The sequence below is a fragment of the Sus scrofa genome, chromosome 14 (genome assembly GCF_000003025.6).
Source record: "Sus scrofa isolate TJ Tabasco breed Duroc chromosome 14, Sscrofa11.1, whole genome shotgun sequence".
In the NCBI taxonomy this organism is placed as follows: Eukaryota; Metazoa; Chordata; class Mammalia; order Artiodactyla; family Suidae; genus Sus; species Sus scrofa.
In genome coordinates, this window is record NC_010456.5 from 89296137 (window position 1) to 89319630 (window position 23494).

Sequence of the window (23494 nt, forward strand, 5' to 3'; positions counted from 1 at the left end):
TACATCCTAAGGCAAAGGTTTGAACACAGAACTCTGGGCTCAGAGAAAGGGGGACAATGGCCACAGGTAGCATCATGGGAACTGACAGAGGGATGACTTCTCTTCTTTTCAGTGGGCACTTGGATCTGGACCTAGGGGGTCCCAAGGTGTCTGACCAGCCACCTCAGTTCAGGATGGGTCTTCCCATCCCTGCACACACACAGTCTCAGAATGAGTCCTGATGTGGCAAGGAGCACAACGAACCCAGTAGCAACATCCCTCCCCCCCACTGCAGTTGTTGCCATCGTTATTATTCTAGCAGTTACTATTTTCTGAGTACCCACCATACACCAGACCCCCTTATTATGATTCACATAGATCGCCACCCCAAAGTGGTTTGCCGATTCCTGTTTTAAGAGGAAAGTGAGGCTTGGAGGTGGTGTGTCATGTGTACCATAGCACCAGCTACCAGGGGCTAAGCTGGTATCTCAACCCAGCCTACCAGGTTGTATAACACTAAGTGGCCCCCGTCTGTTTCCACAGTGAGAATGTAGGCACAGGTGATATGCCATATGGTAACTGTGTGGTAAACCTTCCATCCTCCACCTCTAAGACCCCCAGACTGCTAATAAGCCCAGAAATATGCTTTCAAAGCATTTGACTCCTCCTGGTGACCCCTGATGGCAAATTTAGAGGATAAGGACTTTTTGAAAGTGGTCAAATAATGGACTGTTAAATATACATTCAAGCACATTCATAGCCAAGAGCTTAAATCCCTTCCCATTCTTCCACAGCCCCTTGGAGATACCTTCTTTGGCGCAGGTAGGACATTGTCTTGCAGGGAGGGGACAAACTTGCCTTCCCATCCATCAACCCATGGAGCCTGAGAAGAAGAAGAGTACCACCTTCCAGAGGCAGCTGCTACCATGACTGAGGGGAGTACACAATGCACCCCCAGTTGCAAGGAGTTGGTTTTAGAGGGTATATCTTGCAACTGCATTAATTTGCAGAGAAAGAGGTATTCACAGGCTTATGTGTAATAGCCAAAAAAAAAAAAAAAAAAAAAATCCAGAGATGACCTATACCGGGCTCTGCTGTGCCACTCAGGTGTTCCCCAGCTGCTGACACACAGCCCTCAGACTCTGTTTCCTGTGGAAACTTAATCACTGAAGGTACACTACCTCCCTGGGGGGCAGCCACCATCAATGGCTGATCACTGTCAGGGTATAGAGGCACAGTCCCGGAAGTGTGGAGCCAACTGAGGTCTTGTCATGCCTGCAGTGCAATCCAAAGTCTCCCTGCGCTCAGCCTACTCCTGATACGTGTCATTCCCTGATAGACCTTCCCAGCAGACCCAATCTTCAATAGTGCTAAAGGCTGGATCTCTGCATGTATTGTGAAATGACTGGTGGTAGCTGGGTGTTAAACTGTATGCATGTTTCAATTTCACTTGTGTCCTTATCAAAAGGAAAGATGCATATATGTGTCAAACTTTTTAGAAATAATAGGAATTATTTCTGCAGGGTAGGAATGAAACTTTGGAGTCATTTGCTTTCTGCTTTACACTTTTGATGGTGTTTGAATTTTTCTCTTGAGCAAAAAATGATTTCTATGGTGATAATTCAAAGGAACCATAGATCCAGTAGTTGAGAGGTTGGGATGCAATGAAACGTAGAATTGGGGGATTCAGACAGAGGAACATAGGTAGTAGTTGGTCAAGATCTATTAAGCTGTAGGGTGACCCAAATTCTAGTTTTCTTGAGATTATCCTAGTTTTAGCATTGAAATTCCTGCATCCTGAGGAATTCTATTCTGTACTAGAATAGAATCAAGAGTTCAAAAATAAACACTCATATTTATGGTCAACTGATTTTAAACAAGGGTCTGAAAACAATTTAATGGTGGAAAGAATAGTCCTTTCAATAAATGGTGCTGGGACAACTTGATATCCACATGCAAAAGAATGAAGTTGGACACTTCCCTCCTACCATACACAAAATTTAATTAAAGAATCTGAACGACTATATGCCAAAAAATTTGACAATCTGGAAGAAATTGACAACTATCTAGAATCTTACAGCCTGCCAAAACTGAATCAAGAAGAAACAGACCAACTGAACAGACCGATCACTAGAAATGAAATTGAATATGTCAAAAAAACACTCCTTACAAATAAAAGTCCAGGACCAGATGGCTTCACAGGCAAATTCTACCGAACATACAAAGAGGATCTGGTGCCCATCCTCCTTAAACTTTTTCAAAAGGTTGAAGAAGAAGGAACACTCCCAAAGACATTCTATGACGCCACCATCACCCTAATTCCAAAACCAGACAGAGATACCACCAAAAAAGAAAACTATCAGCCAATATCTTTGATCAATATAGATGCAAAAATTCTCAATAAAATTTTAGCCAACCGAATCCAACAACGTATCAAAAAGATCATACACCATGACCAGGTGGGGTTCATCCCAGGTTCACAAGGATGGTTCAACATATGCAAATCAATCAACGTCATACACCACATTAACAAAAGAAAAGTCAAAAACCATATGATCATCTCAATAGACGCAGAAAAAGCATTTGACAAAGTCCAACATCCATTCATGATCAAGCCCCTCGCTAAAGTGGGTATAGAGGGAACATTCCTGAATATAATCAAAGCCATTTATGATAAACCCACAGCAAATATAATACTCAATGGAGAAAAACTGAAAGCCTTCTCACTCAAATCTGGAACAAGACAGGGATGCCCACTCTCACCACTGCTCTTCAACATAGTTTTGGAAGTCCTAGCCACAGCAATTAGGCAAACAAAAGAAATAAAAGGCATCCATGTAGGAAGAGAAGAGATAAAACTGTCACTGTATGCAGACGACATGATACTATACCTAGAAAACCCTAAGGACTCAACCCCAAAACTACTTGAACTGATTAATAAATTCAGCAAAGTAGCAGGATATAAGATTAACATTCAGAAGTCAGTTGCATTTCTGTATACCAGCAATGAACTATTAGAAAAGGAATACAAAAATATGATACCTTTTAAAATTGCACCTCACAAAATCAAATACCTCGGAATACACTTGACCAAAGAGGTAAAGGACCTATATGCCGAGAACTATAAAATTTTAATCAAAGAAATCAAAGAAGATGTAAAGAAATGGAAAGATATTCCATGTTCTGGATTGGAAAAATCAATATTGTAAAAATGGCCATGCTACCCAAAGCAATCTACACACTCAATGCAATCCCTATCAAATTACCCAGGACATTTTCCACAAAACTAGAACAAACAATCCAAACATTTATATGGAACACAAAAGACCCAGAATCGCCAAAGCAATCCTGAGAAACAAAAACCAAGCAGGAGGCATAACTCTCCCAGACTTCAAGAAATACTACAAAGCCACAGTCATCAAAACAGTGTGGTACTGGTATCAAAACAGACAGACAGACCAATGGAACAGAATCGAGAATCCGGAAATAAACCCTGACACCTATGGGCAATTAGTCTTTGACAAGGGAGGCAAGAACATAAAATGGGAAAAAGAAAGTCTATTCAGCAAGCATTGCTGGGAAAGCTGCATGCAAAGCAATGAAACCAGAACACACCCTCACACCATGCACAAAAATAAACTCAAATGGCTGAAAGACTTAAATATACGACAGACACCATCAAACTCCTAGAAGAAAACATAGGCAAAACACTCTCTGACATCAACCTCATGAATATCTTCTCAGGTCAGTCTCCCAAAGCAATAGAAATAAGAGCAAAAATAAACCCATGGGACCTCATCAAACTGAAAAGCTTTTGCACAGCAAAGGAAACCAAAAAGAAAACAAAAAGATAACTTACAGAATGGGAGAAAATAGTTTCAAATGATGCAATGACAAGGGCTTAATCTCTAGAATATATAAACAACATATACAACTCAACAGCAAAAAAGCCAATCGACCAATGGAAAAATGGGCAAAAGACCTGAATAGACTTTCTCCAAGAAGATATACAGATGGCCAAAAAACACATGAAAAAATGCTCAACATCGCTGATTATAAGAGAAATGCAAATCAAAACTACCATGAGATACCACCTCACACCAGTCAGAATGGCCCTCATTAATAAGTCCACAAATAACAAGTGCTGGAGGGGTGTGGAGAAAAGGGAACCCCCCTCCACTGTTGGTGGGAATGTGAGCTGGTACAGCCACTATGGAGAACAGTTTGGAGATAGCTTAGAAACCTATACATAGAACTTCCATATGACCCCACAATCCCACTCTTGGGCATCTATCCGGACAAAACTCTACTTAAAAGAGACACATGCACCCGCATGTTCATTGCAGCACTATTCACAATAGCCAAGACATGGAAACAACCCAAATATCCATCGACAGATGATTGAATTAGGAAGAAGTGGTATACATACACAATGGAATACTGCTCAGCCATAAAAAAGAATGACATAAAGCCATTTGCAGCAACATGGATGGAACTAGAGACTCTCATACTGAGTGAAATAAGTCAGAAAGACAAAGACAAATACCATATGATATCACTTATAACTGGAATCTAATATCCAGCACAAATGAACATCTCCACAGAAAAGAAAATCATGGACTTGGAGAACAGACTTGTGGGGGGAAGAGAGAGGGAGTGGGAGGGATCAGGAGTGTGGGGTTATCGGATGCAAACTATTGCTCTTGGAATGGATTTACAATGAGATCCTGCTGAGTAGCATTGAGAACTATGTCTAGATACTTATATCTCAACAGAACAAAGGGAGGAAAAAAAATATATACATGCAAGTATAACTTGGTCCCCATGCTGTACAGCAGAAAAAATAAATAAAATAAAATAAAATTAATTAAAGAATATATCAAAGACCTAAATATAAGAGATAAAACTATAAACTCTTAGAAGAAATCATAGCTGTAAATAAGAAAAAAATAGATAAACTAGATGTAGTCCAAATGAAAAACATTTGTGCTACAACGGACATAATCAAGAAATTAAAAGACTACTGCTGAATGGGAGAAAATTGGTGCAAATCTTATACCTATTAAGTCACTTGTATCTAGGATAATAAAAAGCTCATACAATTCAAAAATAAAAATGTATTTTGCAAAGAACTTCTCCAAGTCCATAACTTTTCATTATTTTAACAGAGACTTTCTCAGAAGTTTTGAATTTTTAAAAAAAATGGATCACCCTTTTGGTGTTGTATCTAAAAACTCACTGCTAACTCAAGTTTTCTCCTATGTCTTCTATAAATTTTTTTCATGCTGTTTATTTTTTTTTTTTATTTGTCTTTTTGCTATTTCTTGGGCCGCTCCCGCGGCATATGGAGGTTCCCGGGCTAGGGGTCGAATCAGAGCTGTAGCCGCCGGCCGACACCAGAGCCACAGCAACACGGGATCCGAGCCGCGTCTGCAACCTACACCACAGCTCATGGCAACGCCGGATCATTAACCCACTGAGCAAGGGCAGGGACCGAACCCGCAACCTCATGGTTCCTAGTTGGATTCGTTAACCACTGCACCACGACGGGAACTCCAAATTTTATATCTTGTGTATTACATTTAGGTCTATTATAATTTTAGTTAACTGTTACTAAAGGTATAAAGTCTGTATAAAGTCTCTTTTTGTTTTTTGTGGACATACAGCTATTCCAGCAACACTTTTAAAAAGCATTATCCTTTTTCCATTGAAGTACTTTTGCTTCTTTGTCAAAGATCAGTTGATTATATTTGCATGGGTCTATTTTTGGGCTATGTGATTCCCTTTATCTATATGTCTATTTTTTGCCAATACCACACTGCCTTGGTTACTGTAACTTTAATTATACTGAATTTGGGTAATGTGATTCCTCCAATTAATGTCATTCTTCTTCAGTTCTGTTTTGTCTGCTTTAGGTCATTTCCCTTTCCATGCAAACTTTAGAATCAGTGTGCTGATACCTGTAAAATAGCTTGCCAGAATTCTGAGATTGTGTCGCAGAGATCAAGCTGAGAAGAACTGACACCTTAATACTGAATCTTCCAACTCACGAACACAGAATTACTCTTCATTTATTTACATCCTCTTTGATTTCTTTCTTCAGTCTTTTAGTTTTCTGCATATATATCCTGTACCTAATTTGTTAGATCTTTCTGTATATATTTAATTTTTCATTCTAATGCATATAGCATTGTGCTTTTATTTCCAATTCTGTTGGTTCATTTTAAACAAGTATAAAGGAAAGAATTGACTTTTGTATATTAACCTTGTATCTTGTTACCTTGCTAAAACTGCTTTTAGTTATAGGTTTTTTATTTTTTGTTTCTTGGAGTTATTTTTTTTTTTTGGAGGTGATTTATAATTTTCTGCATAGATAATCTTGTGATCTGTGAAGGAAGTTAGTTAAAACTTCCTCCACAATCTGCATAACTTTTATTTCCCTTTCTTTTTTTCTTTTTCTTTTTGTCTTTTTGCCATTTCTTGGGCTGCTCCTGCAGCATATGGAGGTTCCCAGCTAGGGGTCGAATCGGAGCTGTAGCCACCGGCCTACGCCAGAGCCACAGCAACGCGGGATCCGAGCCGCGTCTGCGACCTACACCACAGCTCACGGCAACGCCGGATCATTAACCCACTGAGCAAGGGCAGGGACCGAACCCGCAACCTCATGGTTCCTAGTCGGATTCGTTAACCACTGCGCCACAACGGGAACTCCAATTTCCCTTTCTTGTCCTATCTCATTAGCTGGAGCTCCCAGTACAATGCTAAATAGGAGTGGTTAGGGGGAACATCCTTTCCTTGTTTCCAATATAGGAAGAAACTATCCATTCTCATCATTAAATATGATGCTATAGTTTTTTTGTTTGTTTGTTTTTGAGATGTCCTTTATCAAGCTGAGGAGGTCCTCCTCTTTTCCTAGTTTGCTGAGAGTTTTTAGGTATTGGATTTGTCAAATGTTTTTTCTGTTATCAATTTATTGGATCATATAATTTTTCTTTAGCCTACTGATGTGGCAGATTAAATTGATATTTTTTGAATGTTCAACAAGTCTTGCATATCTGCAATAAACTCCACTTAGTTGTGTTATATAATTCTTTTTATACATTGTTAGGTTCATTCCCACTAATACTTTGTTAAGGAGTTGTATGTCTATATTCATAGAAGATAGCTTTATTTTATTTATCTATTATTTGTATTAGGGTAATGTTAGCTTCACAGAAGGAGTTAGGAAGTGTGCCTTCTATTTCTATTTTCTGGAAGAGATTATAGAGAATTGGTATTTCTTAAATGCTTGGTAAAATACACCAGTGAAAACATTTGGGTCTGGTGCTTTCATTTTTGGAAAATTATTACTTATTGATTCAAGTTATTTAATAGTAATATGCTTATAAAAATTTTGGCATGTTGCTTACACTTATTTATTATTATTATTTTTGTCTTTTTGCCTTTTCTAGGGCTGCTTCCTGCGGCATATGGAGGTTCCAAGGCCACGGGTCTAATCAGAGCTGCAGCCGCCAGCCTACGCCAGAACCACAGCAACGCAGGATGCGAGCCATGTCTGCAACCTACACCACAGCTCACAGCAATGCCGGATTCTTAACCCACTGAGCAAGGCCAAGGATCGAACCCGCAACCTCATGGCTCCCAGTCGGATTCGCTAACCACTGCGCCACAACGGGAACTCCAGTTGCTTACACTTATTTAAAACACTTTTTGTGGTTTCCCTACAGTTTGCAGTATATTTTTACAGCTAATCTAAATCCACTCTCAAATAACACTGTATTACTGCTTCATAAGTATTATAGTTCCTTACAACAGATTATTCCCAATTCTTCCCTCATGTTCCTCATGACATTCTGTTACTAGTTTTAGCTATGCACGTATCATATTCATCCAATACATTATCACTATTGTTACTTTGTGCAGTTACCTATTAGATCAAGTAAAATAAGAAAACAAAAAGATTTTATTTTACCTTCATAAATTCCTTTTTTGGATACTCTGCAGATCTGAGTTTCTGACCTATATTATTTTGTTTCTCTCTGAAGAAAATGTTCTTTTAACATTTTGTGCAGGACAGGTCTACTAGTGATGAACAATCTAAATTTTTGTCTGAGAAAGTATGTAGCCTTTGCTTCTGAAGAATAATTTCAATAGATATAGAATCTTATATTGCTTGGGATTTTTTCCCACACTTTATTTTTGTCTTTTGTCTTTTTAGGGCCACACCCACGGCATATGGAGGTTCCCAGGCTAGGGATCTAATCGGAGCTGTAGCCCGCTGGCCTACACCACAGCCTTGGCAATGCTAAATCTGAGCCGCGTCTGCGACCTACACTGCAGCTCACAGCAACGTCGGATCCTTAACCCACTGAGCAAGGCCAGGGATCGTACCCGCAACCTCATGGTTCCTAGTTGGATTTGTTTCTGTTGCGCCACAATGGGAACTCCTTTTTCAACACCTTAAATATTTCTTTTTTGCTTGTTTGTTTGATAGTCTACATGACAGTTGTAGAACACCTTAAATATTTCATTCCATTCTCTTCTTGCTTGCATGTTTCTGGTGAGACGTCTGATGTAATTCTTACCCTTATTCCTCAAAGGTAAGCTGATTCTCAAGATATTTGTCTTTTGTTTTCTTCAGTTTGAATATGATATGCCTAATATGCATATAATTTAATCCTACTTAATGTTCTTTGAGCTTCCTGGATTTGTGGTTTGTTGACTATCCCTGCCTGGAGTTGGCCAAACCACCAAAGTTTCAGTCAGATATCAAGTGTGAAGGCACACAGTTCTCCATAAAGCTGACCTCACTCCTGGCACCAACAGAAAGTTTGGAGGTATTCCCCCAAACCACCCTCAGGTTCAGTAATTTTCTAGAAGGACTCACTGAACTCACTGAAAGCTATTATACTCAGAGCTATAGTTTATTACAAGGAAAGCATACAAATTTAAATCATCCAAGGAAGAGATGAATAGAATTGAGTCTGGGAAGGTTCCAAAAACACAGCTTTCATTGTTCTCTCTCATGGAGTCAGGACATATTGTCCAGCCAGCAGCAACGTGTGACAACATACACAGAGTGTTGCCAATCAAGAAGCTTGCTAGAGCCTCAGTGTTGAGATTTTTTATTTGGGCTATATTACATAGGCATGATTGATTGTCCACCCGGTTGATTTTAGCCTCAGGGCTGACTGATTCCACATGACCCAAAGCTCCCACTTTGGATCACATGAGCAGCCTTTCAAGCATGGGCAGCCCCTATCCGAAGACTATTATCAATGCAGTTACCAATTCTCAAAGATCTGGTTTAGCCAACCCTTGCCCTAAATGAAGACATTCCTATTGGGTACAACAGAAATTACCTCCCAGAAACCAAAGACAAAGGCTAGCTCTCTTTTTGGACAAGCTTAAATTCTCTACTACACAGTCACTAATTGAAAATTCCTGGCCATATATACTTTAAATACATCTTCTGTTCTTTTCTTTCTTCTCCTTCTGGCATTCCAATTATGTGCTTTTTATACATTTTGAAATTATTTTGTGGTTCTTTGATATTCTGTTTTTCATTTTTTTTCTTTGCATTCAGTTTGAAATTTTCTATTGACATGCCTTCAAGCCACTGATTATGCTGTGTCCAGTCTACTGATGAGCCCATTAAAGGCATTCTTCATTTCTGTTGCAATGTTTTTTATTTCTAGCATTTCTTTCTAATTCTCAGGAGTTTCCATTCTCTGCTTACATTAGCCATCTGTTCTTGGATGTTGCCCACTTTTTATCAGAGTCCTTTACATACTAATCATAGTTATTTTAAACTATATATCTGATAATTCCAAAACCTCTGCCATATCTTGGCTGGTATTTCCTGAATTCCCCTATGTCTCTAGATTTGGGGTAATAGCTTGCTCTGTGACCTCAATTCTTCCATAGGTCAAATAAGTCATTGATTTTGAGTTCATTTAGCTTTTTTTCCTTGTAAGGGTGGGAGTGATAATTTCTATGTTTTTCACACATCAAAGATAAAACGAGAAGCCTCGGTCTTTAAATTTTAATAACTGTTGCATAATGAAAATTTTTTTTTCAAACAACCTCTACTGCACCTCCCACCTCCTCATCACTAAAAGATCCTGATTCCCCTCCCAGAAGACTCACATGGAAGACTTCGGAAAACAGCTTTCTTTGATCCTCCGTTAGATTATAATGAGTGAGGAATGCGAGCTCTAGGAAGCAGGGATTTTTTTTTTTAAACCAGTTTTGTTACCTATTATATCCCCAGTGCCTAAACAGTGTCTGGCACAATAAATGTGTGCTGAGTGACAAATTATCAACTCTTTATTAGGGAACCATTGAGCAAACTTCCCAGGCTGATCCACCTTTAATGACCCCGGCTAGCTCTCATCTCTGTGATGGTCTGCCTTCCACTGGGACCCTTGGGTGACTGGTCTTGAGTCTGCATTCCCTGAACACTGGAGAAGTAAAAGACTAGATGCCTGGCCCCAAGTACAGGGTCCCTGTGTCTGTACCGAGTCTCCATCAGGCACAAACCCATTATTTTATTTTCTTTTTAAAAAATGCCCAAAGGGAACAGTTCACAGCTAGAGAGTAATAGGAGTATACAATGGTTTGCCTGAAAGGGAATTTCTATTCATTCAGGAATTACCCTATGACCTTCTTTGAATTTCGGTTTTTTTTTTTTTAATTAGATATACATTCCTTATAACAGTTCTGTGAGATTATGGCCTATCATGATTTCCCTTTTTTTTAATTACTCAATGAATTTAGTACATTGGTAGTTGTATAATAATCATCACAATCCAGTTTTGTAGGATTTCCATCCCACAACTCCAGCGCATCCCCCCACCCCCCGAACTGTCTCCTTTGGAAACCGTAAGTTTTTCAAAGTCTGTGAGTCAGTATCTGCTCTGCAAAGAAGTTCATTGTGTGCTTTTTTCAGACTCCACATGTCAGTGACAGCATTTGATGTTGGTGTCTCATTGTCTGACTGAATGATCTCCCTTTTATAGTGAGGAAAACAAGTGAAGAGATAACATCACTGGAATAAGACCATGGAGAAACTAAGTGGTGGAACTAGGATTTGCACACAGGCCTGGCTTTCTCTAAAAACTATACTGATCTGAGTTTCTGTCATGGCGTGATGGAAATGAATCCAACAAGAAAATATGAGGTCACAGGTTTGATCCCTAGCCTCGCTCAATGGGTTAAGGATCCGGCATTGCCATGATCACAGATGTGGCTCAGATCTGGCGTTGCTGTGGCTGTGGCATAGGCTGGGAGCAACAGCTCCAATTAGACCCCTGGCCTAGGAACCTCCATATGCCACAGGTGCAGCCATAAAAAAAGACAAAAAAAAAAAAAAGAGTATACTTATCTTTTCAGAACTGGCAAAATGATTATCAGTGGCAGGTGGAAGGGCTGAATTTCCTTGTTCACTGGAAAGTTAACAGGCTAAGAGGAGGAAAGAGTGGAGGTCTGGGTAAAGGAGAGAAAACCATGTCTTTTGGGGGGAGGGAAGGGGAATAGAGTGGTATTTAATTTTATTTTTTTAATTTTAAGTATAGCTGACTTACAATGTTGTGTTAGTGTCTGGTGTACTACTTACAACAGTCAAGACATGGAAGCATCCTAAATGTGGTATATAGATGGAATACTACTGAGCCATAAAAAAGAATGAAAAGAGTTTCTTTTCTTAAGCAGGAGAAAAATTTAGTTTGTGTGTATATATATATATATGTGTATATGTATGTATGTATGTATGTATGTATGTATGTATGTATATGAGTGGTCACAGAAAAGTGAAACCTGAAGAAATGACCAAAGTAGGCTGCTTTTTTACTTTATAGACAAAGAAACAATTACTTGTGAAGATGTGACAAAACAAGGGGGTTTGAGCTTGGGGTAGCAAATTAATGAAAAGTAACAAAATGTGATTATACAGCTTTCTCAGCCTTGATTTCCCTATTTCTGGCAATAAGGATGCTTTCTACACTCCTGGTGCAGGGAGGATATCTTCATATGAGATTTATTTCCTGCTTTCAGGGGGCAATGGAGGGTCAGAGTGTGCTCATGGATACTAGTTGGGTTCGTTACCACTGAGCCACAACAGGACCTCCTGAAAAACAGTTTCTTAACTGAACATTGCACTGAGCTGGTCTTTAGGATGCACTGACTCTTAGGTGGCATTTAGAGCAGGTATCTGAAGGTCAATGTCATGGACATCTTTGTCCCCATGTTAATCCTCACTTTCCATCCAGGCCACTAGGATATCGCTTCTTCCCACACTTGTCGCTTCGGTAACTGGCTGGTGGTCTACCTGCCAGTCATCAAACATGCTGAGAGAAGCCCATTTGTACCACCAACCCAGTCATACTGTGGAGATGGGTACATTTGGAGGACTTGGTGGCTATGGTCAAGGGGTGCAGCTGAGGTCCCTGGAGACAGAGGTGTGGTATAAATGAGCAATAGACATGGGTCAGCTCAGATCTAGGTTAACTCCTGCCTCTGCTGCTCAGTAGCTGTGTGCTCTTGGGGGTCAACAAATTTCCTGAGTCTCAGCTTCCTTATCTGGTCAACAGGGAGAGTGGCTCCGCCCCCACAAAGCTGGGGCAGCAGTAGGTAGATGAGACCTCAGGCGAGTACAGAAGAACTGCGAGCCCTCACTGTGGTTTGCCATGTCGCAACCATGCTCAGAGTCAAGTCACTTCTCCCAGATGTGCAGGAACAGAAAGCAGCACGAAGAAACTGGTTCCCTAAGGAAAGCCTCTGACTCAGCCCCTATTTGGTTCAGTGGCTGGGGGTGGGTAAGTGTGGGCTTCTGCTTGGCTGGCGGAGGGCAGTGTGTCTGGCAGAACTCCCATCTAGACACTGGCAGAGGGCTCTGCCCAGCTTCTCTCCAGCCTCCTTGTTCCTGGGGCACAAACGCCTCACTAAATTCCTCAGGGCCACAAGCTCAGGGCCCAGGAAAGCAAGAGGGCTCCTGCTGCCATCATGGGCTGATTGTGGACCTTCCACTCACAGGTTGAAGTCCTAATCCCCAGGACTTCTAGCGGGCTTCCAGTCTACACCATAGCCACAGCAACACCAAATCTGAGCGCATCTGTGACCTACACCACAGCTCGCAGCAACACCGGATCCTTAATCCACTGAGCAAGGCCAGGGATTGAACCCACAACCTTGTAGTTCCTAGTTGGATTTGTTTCCGCTGCGCTATGATGGGAACTCCAGATATGAAGTCTTTAAAGGGATGATTAAATTATAATGAATCATTAACATGGGTCTCAATCCAGTATCACTGGTGTCCTTACAAGAAGAGAAGACAGGGACGCAGATATGCACAGGGAGAAGATGGGCCATCTGCAAACCAAGGAGAGAGGCCTTGGAAGAAACCAAACTTGCTGCTACCTTGATCTCTAACTTCAACCCTCCAAAATTATGCAAAAATCAATTGCTATTGTGTAAGCCTCCTAGCCTGTGATACTTTGCTATGATGGTCTCACCAGGCTAACACATAGGCCCTTCTCACTGTGAGTGAGAGAATTTCATCTCCCTAGGTGGCCCTGGAGGCAGGGACCCCTCTGGGACCACCATGAAATGAGAGGCTTCATCTTGTTTCTGGCCCTCGCTGTCTCATTTCTCCCCCGCCCCTTCTCTGCACCTCTGAACTAGGGTTCCTAGGACCCCAACTTCATGTCTTCCCAGGGCTGTCCAGCTCACACACTCCCCCAAACTTGGAAAGAGAGAAGTACTAGGAGCACAGGCTGTAGCTTGTAGCACAGCTTCGGATGCCCCGAGTCCCATCCCTGTGACCAGTTTCGATTTAGTCACAAGTGCAATAAAGAGTTCCTGCCAGCTGAAGGTTCCCACCCCAGGCTTTCGGTTTCTGGGGCCTTCTCTGAAGCCAAAGGGACCCCACAGCTCTTTTGCAAATGAATGAAGCCCAGAAGTACTGAGCATCCACAGTCCTGGGGGCAGCCTTCAGCTGAGGGGGAAAAGGAGTAGGACAATTGTCCATTCTCTATCCTCTGGGACCATCTGGGAGACATTCTGCACTCTTCTCAGAGTTCCTGCAGAAGTCTGCCTAGTACTGACAGCATGACCTTGATAATGCCCTTGACACTGGCCTTCCCTCCTTCTGGGTCTCACTCTCCCGCTCCCTCACTCCTGCTTGCTGGCATCACCTCCCAAATAAACCACCCACAACCAAGCCCTTGTCTTAGGTTCTGCTTTGGAGGAACACAGTTTGGATATAATATCACCACTCCCCAGCTGGGGATCAGGACGGAAAGATTCCACTTTCCTCATCAGTAAAATGGGAACACGACAAGCTCACAGGCTGGCTATAGGAGTTAAATGAGGTCACTGTGCTGAAGTGAGTTGTAAACTGTGCAAGGTGAGCTCAAAGCTATCATTTGTTATTATTTTTAGTTTGGTGGTGATTAAGTTCCACCTTCATTGCTCTTTCATTAATAAGGAAGAAGAAAACCCCAGCTCTGTCTCAATCCCTAGGGGTTCTCTGCTGCCAGGTGTGGGTGAACACCCTTGGGGAAGAATGGGTGCTAAAGGGTTGACACTGCCCTTCCTCCTCTCTCTCCTTCCCAATTAGCATCAGCATTTATCAGTGGGCTTCTATAGAGATAGCTGGACCAAAGGACACTGGGTAGAGGAGAAACCATGGTAACTGGGTCTTTCCAGCCCAGCCTGCATCAATGCTGTTCATCTGCCTGGGTGTCACAGCCTAGACTAGTGCAGGGAGCCTGGGGAGGAGCAGGATGGAGGCCTCAGAGTACCTGGCCTGTCCCTGGTCTTCTTCTAGGAATGCCCGCTGCAGGCTGCCCACCTGGCTGCTCCTTGCACACGCTTCAAGGGCTGACTCAGCTGTTTCCTGCTCTGGGACCCCGCCCTGACTTAGGGGCAGCATCAAGACCCTCCTCCTGGAAGACAGAGGGAAGCAGCAGCCATTTTGCAGCATGTAGGCATCGTTGCTGATACACTGATTTACCTCATTGGCATGAAGCAGCAACTGGACCTGCCACTGTCCTACCTTCCTGTGGAGCCTCCTTCATCTTCTCTGACTCCTGGGCCAGGTCTGTGTGTACTTAGCTCTTTAACAAAGGGCCAGAATTCTGCAGAAATAGTTTGCACCACCAAAACTAGCTGCTACCCAGCTGGAAACCCCAGACATCCTGAATGCCTTCCCTATCCAGCACTGCCAAGCATTGTCCATCTTTTTTTCCTCCAACATCTTTTGAACCCACTGTCCCCTTTATATTCTTACTGACTCAGGTCCTCAGGAAATTCACCTGACATCCATTTGTCACTTCTCCATGCTCTTCATTCATTCACTCAGCAGTTATTAAGCAGGTGTGTCAGACATCATTCTAGGCACTATGAAAACAGCTCTAACCTTAACCTTTGTCTTTCCCTCCTTATTCTAAATGGAGCTTGAATAGTGTCCAAAGGGATGGCGGCAAGAAAGCTTGCAGAATAGAGCCTGGATCTTAATAGGAGCGGGGAAAGAGGTAATAGATGAAATAAAGAAGTAGGAAGCAGGACTTAGAGCTGTCTGAGTGATGAGATCAGCAAACCTCTCCCCAAAATGCAACTATAAATCTGGACAAATTTGAAAAAACAACCATTTCCATACTCTGAAACTGACCAAAGGCATGTCACAATCAGAAAAGCACTTCTGCTTGTAAAATTGCTGTCCTTTAGCTGAGAACAGTGAGAGTCTGTGGTGTTCTTGCCGAGGGGTGCTTCTCTCCCGCTTTCTTTAGCTCTGTCCTCGCAGAGGTCCTGCCAGGGTGGGGCTGATCATGGGACCAGCAACTTTGCTGATGAGGTCAAAAGTGACTCATTCAGTTTTGAGCAATGGATGATGCCAGTGCCCAGAGGCATTGTCAGTGGAATAGACTGATCTTGGCAGCAGATGAATGGGGAGAACTAATGTTGTGTCTGAATTTGGAGTCATTGTTGGGGCAAACTTGTTCTTGGCTTAGGTTGCGTGCATATGCAGCAGAGACCGGACAGGGCTCAGGGTACCCACACACTCCTACCAACCCTAAGACGGTGGCCACATGCAGAAGTAATGGGAAGGGCCCAGCAGAAAGTAAACACCAGGGCAAGCTTGAAAGCAGGCTGAACTTTGATAGTGTTTCCCTACTCCACACAGATCTACTGACAGAGAATGGAAGCTTTACTGGCTCAAAGTTTGGAACATAACATCTGTCCAATTACACAGAAACAGAAGTGACCTGTTTCTGAGGAAGCCATGTTTAAAAATAAAAGGAAGATTAAAAGTATAACTAGAGATATTAGTGGCTGCTTATTGTGGGAAAGACAGATGGAACAGATTTATCCCAGGCAAGTTACCAAACAATTCAACACCATTATTTAGATGATAAATCAGAATCCAGAGTCCCTACAATGTTACCTAAAATGCCCAGTTTTTAACAAAAAAGTTATGAGATGTACAAAGCAAAATGAAAGTGTGAAAAATACTTAGAAAAAAAGCCAATAGAAATGGAATATTCCTAGATTTTTGTATTTAGTAGGCAAATTCTTTAAAAAACTATGTAAACATGTTTAAAGAACTGAAGGAAACATGTTTTAAGAATTAAAAGGATGCATAACAATGGATCAACATATAAAGAATCTCAATGAAACATAAAATATAAAAAACCAAATGGAAATTCTTGAGTCGAGAGTCCAATAACTGAAATGAAACATCCAGTAGGAGGGCTCAGTGGAAGATTTGAGATGGCAAAAGAAAGAATATGTAAACTTTAAGACAGAGCTATAGAAATAATCTAGTCTGAAGAATATAGAGAAACACAGAACAAACATAACAATTGAAGATAAAAACAGACTCTCAGAGACATTGAACACGCCAGTATATGTGTAATGCAAGTCCTAGATGGAGACAAAAGAGAGAAACAGAAAAACTATTTTAAAAAATAGTGGTTGAAATTCCCCAAATTTGATGATAAATATCATTTTTCACATGTAATAAACTCTAATAATCCAAAGCAAGGTTAAATATAAAGAAACAGAGGAGTTCCATGGTAGCTCAGCAGGTTAAGGATCTGGCATTGTCACTGCTATGGCTCTAGTTATTGCAGTGGTGTGAGTTCAATCCCTGGTTCTAGAACTTCTGCATGCCGTGGGTGTGGTCAAAAAAAAAAAAGAGAGAGAGAGAGAGACTTCAATACTTTAGAGTCAAACTGCTGAAAGGGAAAGTCTTAAAAGCATCAAGAGAGAAATGACTCATCACGTGGGGGGGGGGCGTGTACAGCCCTCAGATAAAAGCTCAATTCTTATCTGAAACAATGAGAGGCCAGAAATGGAAGGCCATATTCAAAGCACCGAAAGAAAAATAAAAACTGTTAACCAAGAATAACTATCCTACAAAAATGAAGACAGAATTAAGACATTTCCAGATAAACAAAGACTAAGAGAATTCCTTGCTGGCAGACCTGCCTCATAAGAAACACTAAAGGAAGTTCTTCAGGCTGAAAACAAATGACAGCAGGCAGTAACCAGAATCCAGAGGAAGAGATGAAGCACACAGGAAACTATAAACATGTCGGTTAATGTGAAAGACTCGGTGAATACATTTTTTTCTCTTAATATCTTTTAAAGACTTAAGTGTATAGAGTGAAAATTTAACAGAATATCTGGGGGCTTATAATACGTAGATGTAACACATACATGACAATAATAAAACAAAGAAAGAGAGAATAAATAGAACTACCTTGAAGCAAAGTTTCTATATTTTATATGAATTAAATATTAAGTTGAAGATCAAGAAAAAATGTATATTGTAATCGCTAGAGCAAACACTAAGAAAATGACACAAAAATAAAGCGAAAAAAATAAATAAAAAAATTAAATGGTATACCAGAAACTATCTAACACAAAGAAGATGATAAGGAAGAAATAGAGGAACAAAAATAGAGACAAACAGGACACGAATCACAAAATGGAAAATGGAAACCTAACCATATCAATAATTACATTAAATGCAGAGTTCCTACCGTGGCACAGTGGAAACGATTCTGACTAGGAACCGTAGGTTGCGGGTTTGATCCCTGGCCTCACTCAGTGGGCCAAGGATCTGGCATTGTCCTGAGCTAAGGTGTAGGTCACAGACGTGGCTCAGATTCTGCATCGCTGTGGCTGTGGCATAGGCCGGCAGCTATAGCTCTGATTAGACCCCTAGCCTGGGAACCTCCACACGTCGCAGATGCAGCTCTTAAAAAAAAAGGCAAAAAAAAAAAAGTTACATTAAATGCAAGTGGTCTAATTATCCCCATTCAAAAGGCAAGGACTGTCTTCATGAAAAAGCAAGATCTAATTATATGCTATCTATAAGAAAAACACTGTAAATGCAGTGACACAAACTGGTTGAAAGGAAAAAGATATGCCATGCAAACAGCTGGAATGGATTATTTTAATATAAGCTAAAACAGATTTTAAGAAAATAAACATTACAACAAGGAGTAGCCTTTTACAATGATAAAAGGTTGAATACCTCAGGAAGCTATAATAATTATAAACGTATGGAGACTTAACAAGAGAACCTCAAAATATATGAAGCAAAAACTGATAATAGACAATTGAATAAGAGTTGGAGATTTCCATACCCTAATCTCAATAAATGACAGAACAACTAGACAGAATATCAGCAACCACACAGAAGCCTGGACAATACTATTAACCAATTTGACCTAATTTATAAGCATAAGGCACCTCTCACAATGACAGCAGAAGATACATTATTTTCATGTACATATGGAACATTCCTCAGGATATGCCCTAAAATAATAAATCAACTGGTGAGTGGATAAACAAAATGCACATCTACAGAATGGAGTATTATTCAGATAAAAAGGAACAATTATTGATACACACAAGAACATGACTGAGGCAGAGCCTCCCTGCCTGCCCGCTTGCATCTCTCACAAGCATTCCATCTTAATAAATCTATTTCTTGCCTATCAAAAAAAAAAAAGAACATGAATCAAACTTGGAAATCTTATACTAAATGAAAAAAGCCTGATGGAAAAGACCACACAGTATATGATTCCACTTACACAAAATGGCTAGAAAAGGCAAATTTATAGAGACAGAAAGCAGATCAATGGTTTCTCAGGTTGGGGAGTAGGAGTGGGATTAACTGCAAATGGTTAGGAGGGAATTTTTGCAGGTAATAAAAATGTCCCCATATTGGATTATATAAAAATTTACCTCAAGTTATTCAATCATGCACTTAGAATGGATGAATTTTATCCTGTGTAACTTACATTTCTATAAACTATTAAAATACAGAAATAGATGAGATAATGACAGATGCCATGAAGAAAAATAAAGCAGAGAAGGAGGACAGGAATGTCAGGGTGTGGCTGTAATTTGTGCAGTCATAGGTGTGGTTTACCAAACACTTCCAATCTTCCCTTCTACCCACACAGGTGGACTGTACTTCCTGGATCCTTTGTGGGTAGTTGTGGCAAGGAAGGAGTTGTGAGTGGAGCGTGACATGTGTGACTTAAGCCTGAGGATTTCATTGCTGACTTGAGGCCCTTCTAGAGCTCAATCTCTCCCTCTGCCACCTGGCCCAGCCACCAGTGCCACTAGGCATGATGGTTGTTCCATTAGCCTGGATCTGAGTCACTAGGATGGGCAGGTGACCTGTGACCCAGTTATATATATATATAACCTATTCCATTGTTACACAGACGGATGATCAGTGGAAGCCTCAACAGAAGGTGATATTTCGGCAAAAGTCTGAAAAAGGTGAGTTTGTGAGCCATGTGGATGTCTGAGGGGAAAGGTGCTCAGGAGAGAGGGGAGAGCAGATGCAAAGACCGGGTATATCCGAGGAACCAGCAAGGAGGCTGGTGTTGCTGGTGCCACACAAGTGGGGCATGTAGGAGATGATGTGCTGGGTGATGCTGGGCCAGGTGGAAGTGTGATGTGGTAATCCACTGGGGTGTGTTGAGTGAATGACAGATCTAATGTGATTTAGGTTTAAATTGCCTCTTGCCTCCCCACCTGGGTTCTCATGGTCTCCCCACATCTCTGCATCACGGCAGGGAGGGGAGAGGGCATGCTCTGGAGAAAGGACAAGTAAGTAAAGCCACAGAGTGGCTAGGGAAGGGGTGTGATGGAGGATGCCCATTCCAAGCTGCTCCCTGGCCTTGGTCCTAAAGGACTTTGTGGGCCAGGGGACTGAGCACCTGTAGGAACAGCCAGATTCAGAGCTGCCTTCTCCACTTGGACTCTGGCCAGGTTTGGGCAGAAGCTACCCTCTTTCTTCCCACTATGATTCAGATGATTCAGATGTCCAGTGGCTATTCATGTTTAGGAGTACCCAGGAAGGTCAACTAATAGGGAGAAACCACTAGTCCTTGGGAGAGAACGAGGCAGTCCAGTGGGCTGAAATCTGGGAAGCTGAGAAGCTGGGAGCAAACTGGTCTGACTAGGCAAGATCGTGACACAGGAAAAACTCACAAGTGGTGGAGCCAAGGGTGGTTCCTGTGGCTGGGTAAGAGTTTTAGCACAGGACTCCTCGAGTGAGAGACCAAGACTGATAGAGGCTGGCCTCTGGCTTCCTGCTACATGGCAGGTCCTCAACTTGGCAAAATTATGGGTGAAGTGAACAAGTAAACTATAGCAGCTCAATTTAACCTCAAAGAATTTTCCATTTGCCCCAATTCCCCCAGAATTTCAGTTAAAGCAAGCTCAAGTTCCTCACTATCTCCTCCAAAATGTTTGGGGAGAGAGAAAGGGAGAGAGAGAAAGAGAGGGGGAGAGAAAGTCATAGAAAGAGAGACAGACAGAGACAGAAACAGGGAGAGGGAGAGGAGACAGAGGGCCAACCTAGAGAGCAAGGATGGGGAGATAAGATTTCCTCTGTGCTGGCTGACACTCCTGTCCTTTCTGAAGCCTTCCACAGAACAGCATGGCTGCTCCTTTTTCACAAAGCAGCCAAGCTATCTGTGGTCAGATAGTAATTTAAAAATTAATTCAATCTAAAGGAATAAAGTACCAATGCATGCTACAAGGTGGATGAAACCTCAAAAACATTATTCTAAGTCAGAGAAGCCAGACATGAAAGGACACAATTGTATGATTCCATTTACATGAAGTATCCAGAAGAGGTAAGTCCATAGAGAGAGAAGGCAGATTACTGGCTGCAGAGCTGGGGGAGGGGCAGAGTAACTGCTTCATGGGGATGGAGGTTTTTTTGGGGAGGGGTGATGAAACTGTTTTGGGACTAGAGAAGTGGTGATCATGGGACATTGTGAATTGCCACTGAACTAATTGTCCACTCTAACATGGTTAATTTTATGTGAATTGCACTGCAACAAAAATAAAGTCAATCACATTCTTTGCATTCAGGTATCTCTTGCAATATCTCCTTTGTCCTTTTCTCAAAGAATTAGCATTTATACTCTGAAGCCGGGGGACATTTGTACCATGAGAATCTGGTAGCCAGAATCTTCCAGAGAAGTTACTCTTTCTTTCAACTCAGCCAATGGTATAAACCCAGCTGAGAGAAAACTATCTGGAGATTTTATCGACCCTCCATTGCATTAGGACTGAACAGAGGTAGAGGCAGATCTCAGCTGCTTCCCGTCCCCAACTGTGGAAAGGGAGCTCCAGAGAGGCAGAACATGGGAGAAGCCTCCCGCAGCTCATGTCTAGCTGAGATTTGGACCCTGGTGACGTGGCTTTGTGAGCACAGAGCTTGACCCTGCATCCCTGCAGATACTCGCAAAACCACAGCAAAGGCTGCTGTTCGGTCTGGTCCCTGGTTTTTTCTGGTAGCTCCTGGGCCTGCGCACTAGGTTCCCCTTGGAACTGAAAAAATATGCTCATGTCCAGAACCTCCTAGACCAATTAAACCTGAATCTCCAGTATTTAAAAATGCCTGGGGATTTTTCAAAGCTCCTGCCTGATTCTAACATAGAGCCAGGTCAAGGACCACTGACTGTTCCTCCCCCTAGTATCTGGGATTTCAATCATCACCTGAAGGCACCCAGATCCAGAGAACATGAGACGTCACTGCACAACCACTCAATCAGCACCTGTACGACTCACCTGGTCAGCCAGCACCTGTGTGACCCCCCAGCAGGCAGTCCCACTGTGTCCAGGTTACCTCCTGAGCTAACGGCTCACCCTCATTGTTTCTGAATTAACCATTAACTGTTTGATTGGATTGTTTCCAAGTAAGATCCAGAGCAGCTTCAGGAAGCACAGCCTTCCCCGTGATGGACCTGACCTTGCCCTCGTGGTCTGTGGGCACAGTCGTCCTCACAGACTCAAAATATCATCAGGGCCCTGAGCCGCTGGAGTCAGGGCCCCTGACACTCGTGGTCATGATGAGGGCTCTGTTTTTCAGCCAGACACAAAACAGCTCCCGAGTTCAGGGGTGAGGGCTATGCCATCAGCCAGGGCCCAGGCCCTGACCACAGACGCCCCCAGTGTTCTCAGCTCACAAGACTACAACAGCACCTTTGGGTGGCCTCAGAGGACCCCATCCCTCAAACAAGAAGCCAAGAGCGAAAATAATCATAATCACACTCCACCTAGAATAAGATAAAATTCTTACCGAAATACCTGGCTGCGAAAGTTCTTCTTTTGCTGGAAGCTGTCGGCAACATAATGAAGCTCACAGTCTATGGTGCAAATTTCGTGTATATCCTTTTTATAAAGAACCAACCACATCCTCAAGCAGACAGGCTAATTCCTGTTTTCCAGTAACAGGAGATCAGCATCTATAGAAAGGAAATATATTTAGAATGCCCTTTATCTGGTGTTTTCTTGGATTTCAAACAAGAAAGCCTCTCTGTGGGGAATTAGTCCCTTCAATGCAAGAGTGTGAAGGATCTTACGATGGCCTTGGGTAAGTCACAGACCTCTGGGTATCAGTTCCTCAAGTCTGTAAAATGGGAACAATAATGAACTGCCCCTCAGAGTGGACAGAGGGTCAATGAGACGGTGAGTTTGAAATGCCGGGGCCCTCCACACACGGATGCCATGTTCGATCTTTTCAATTAGCTGGCTGGGATTTAAAAGGAGCCGTAGTTTCCAGAGAGCCTTGAAAACAGCCATAAACAATCACCACAAATTTGGAGTTGTAAGTTCCAGAACCTTCCCCTGGTGTGCATGGCAGTCCTGTTAGTGGGGAGACAGGGGACATGGTCCCACCCACAGCTGGAGAAATAAAGCCCAAGTGGCACCCATGGCAGACCCTCACCCTGGTACACTGCTGCTAACAGCATGGCTCCTCATTCTAATTCCCGGAAACTTAGCATCATTATCGCAATAGTTTATAGTTGTAGATAATGAAAAAGAAAAATCTCAATTAGGAAACAGACAAGTGACATTTACGCAGCCATCAACATCACTGACATGGGGCACTTGGCAATCTAAGGGAAAGGCAGCTCCAAAAGGGGCGGTGTTATCCTGTTTAATTTACAAAGGCCCAGAAGCAACT

At 42.0% G+C, this 23494-nt stretch overlaps 1 protein-coding gene across 6 annotated transcripts in view; it reads right to left on the reverse strand.

The window, feature by feature from the left end:
- Positions 1-23494, reverse strand: part of ARHGAP22 (Rho GTPase activating protein 22) — a 217856-nt gene that overhangs the window by 182363 nt on the left and 11999 nt on the right. For 5 of the 6 annotated variants that reach the window (XM_021073072.1, XM_021073079.1, XM_021073075.1 and 2 more), the window contains exon 2: positions 22607-22772. The exons of the other annotated variant lie outside the window; for it this stretch is intronic. In XM_021073072.1, the coding sequence (XP_020928731.1) occupies positions 22607-22658 (52 nt within the window). In that variant the 5' untranslated portion in view covers positions 22659-22772. The remainder of the gene's footprint in view (positions 1-22606; positions 22773-23494) is intronic. 6 annotated transcript variants of the gene reach the window in all.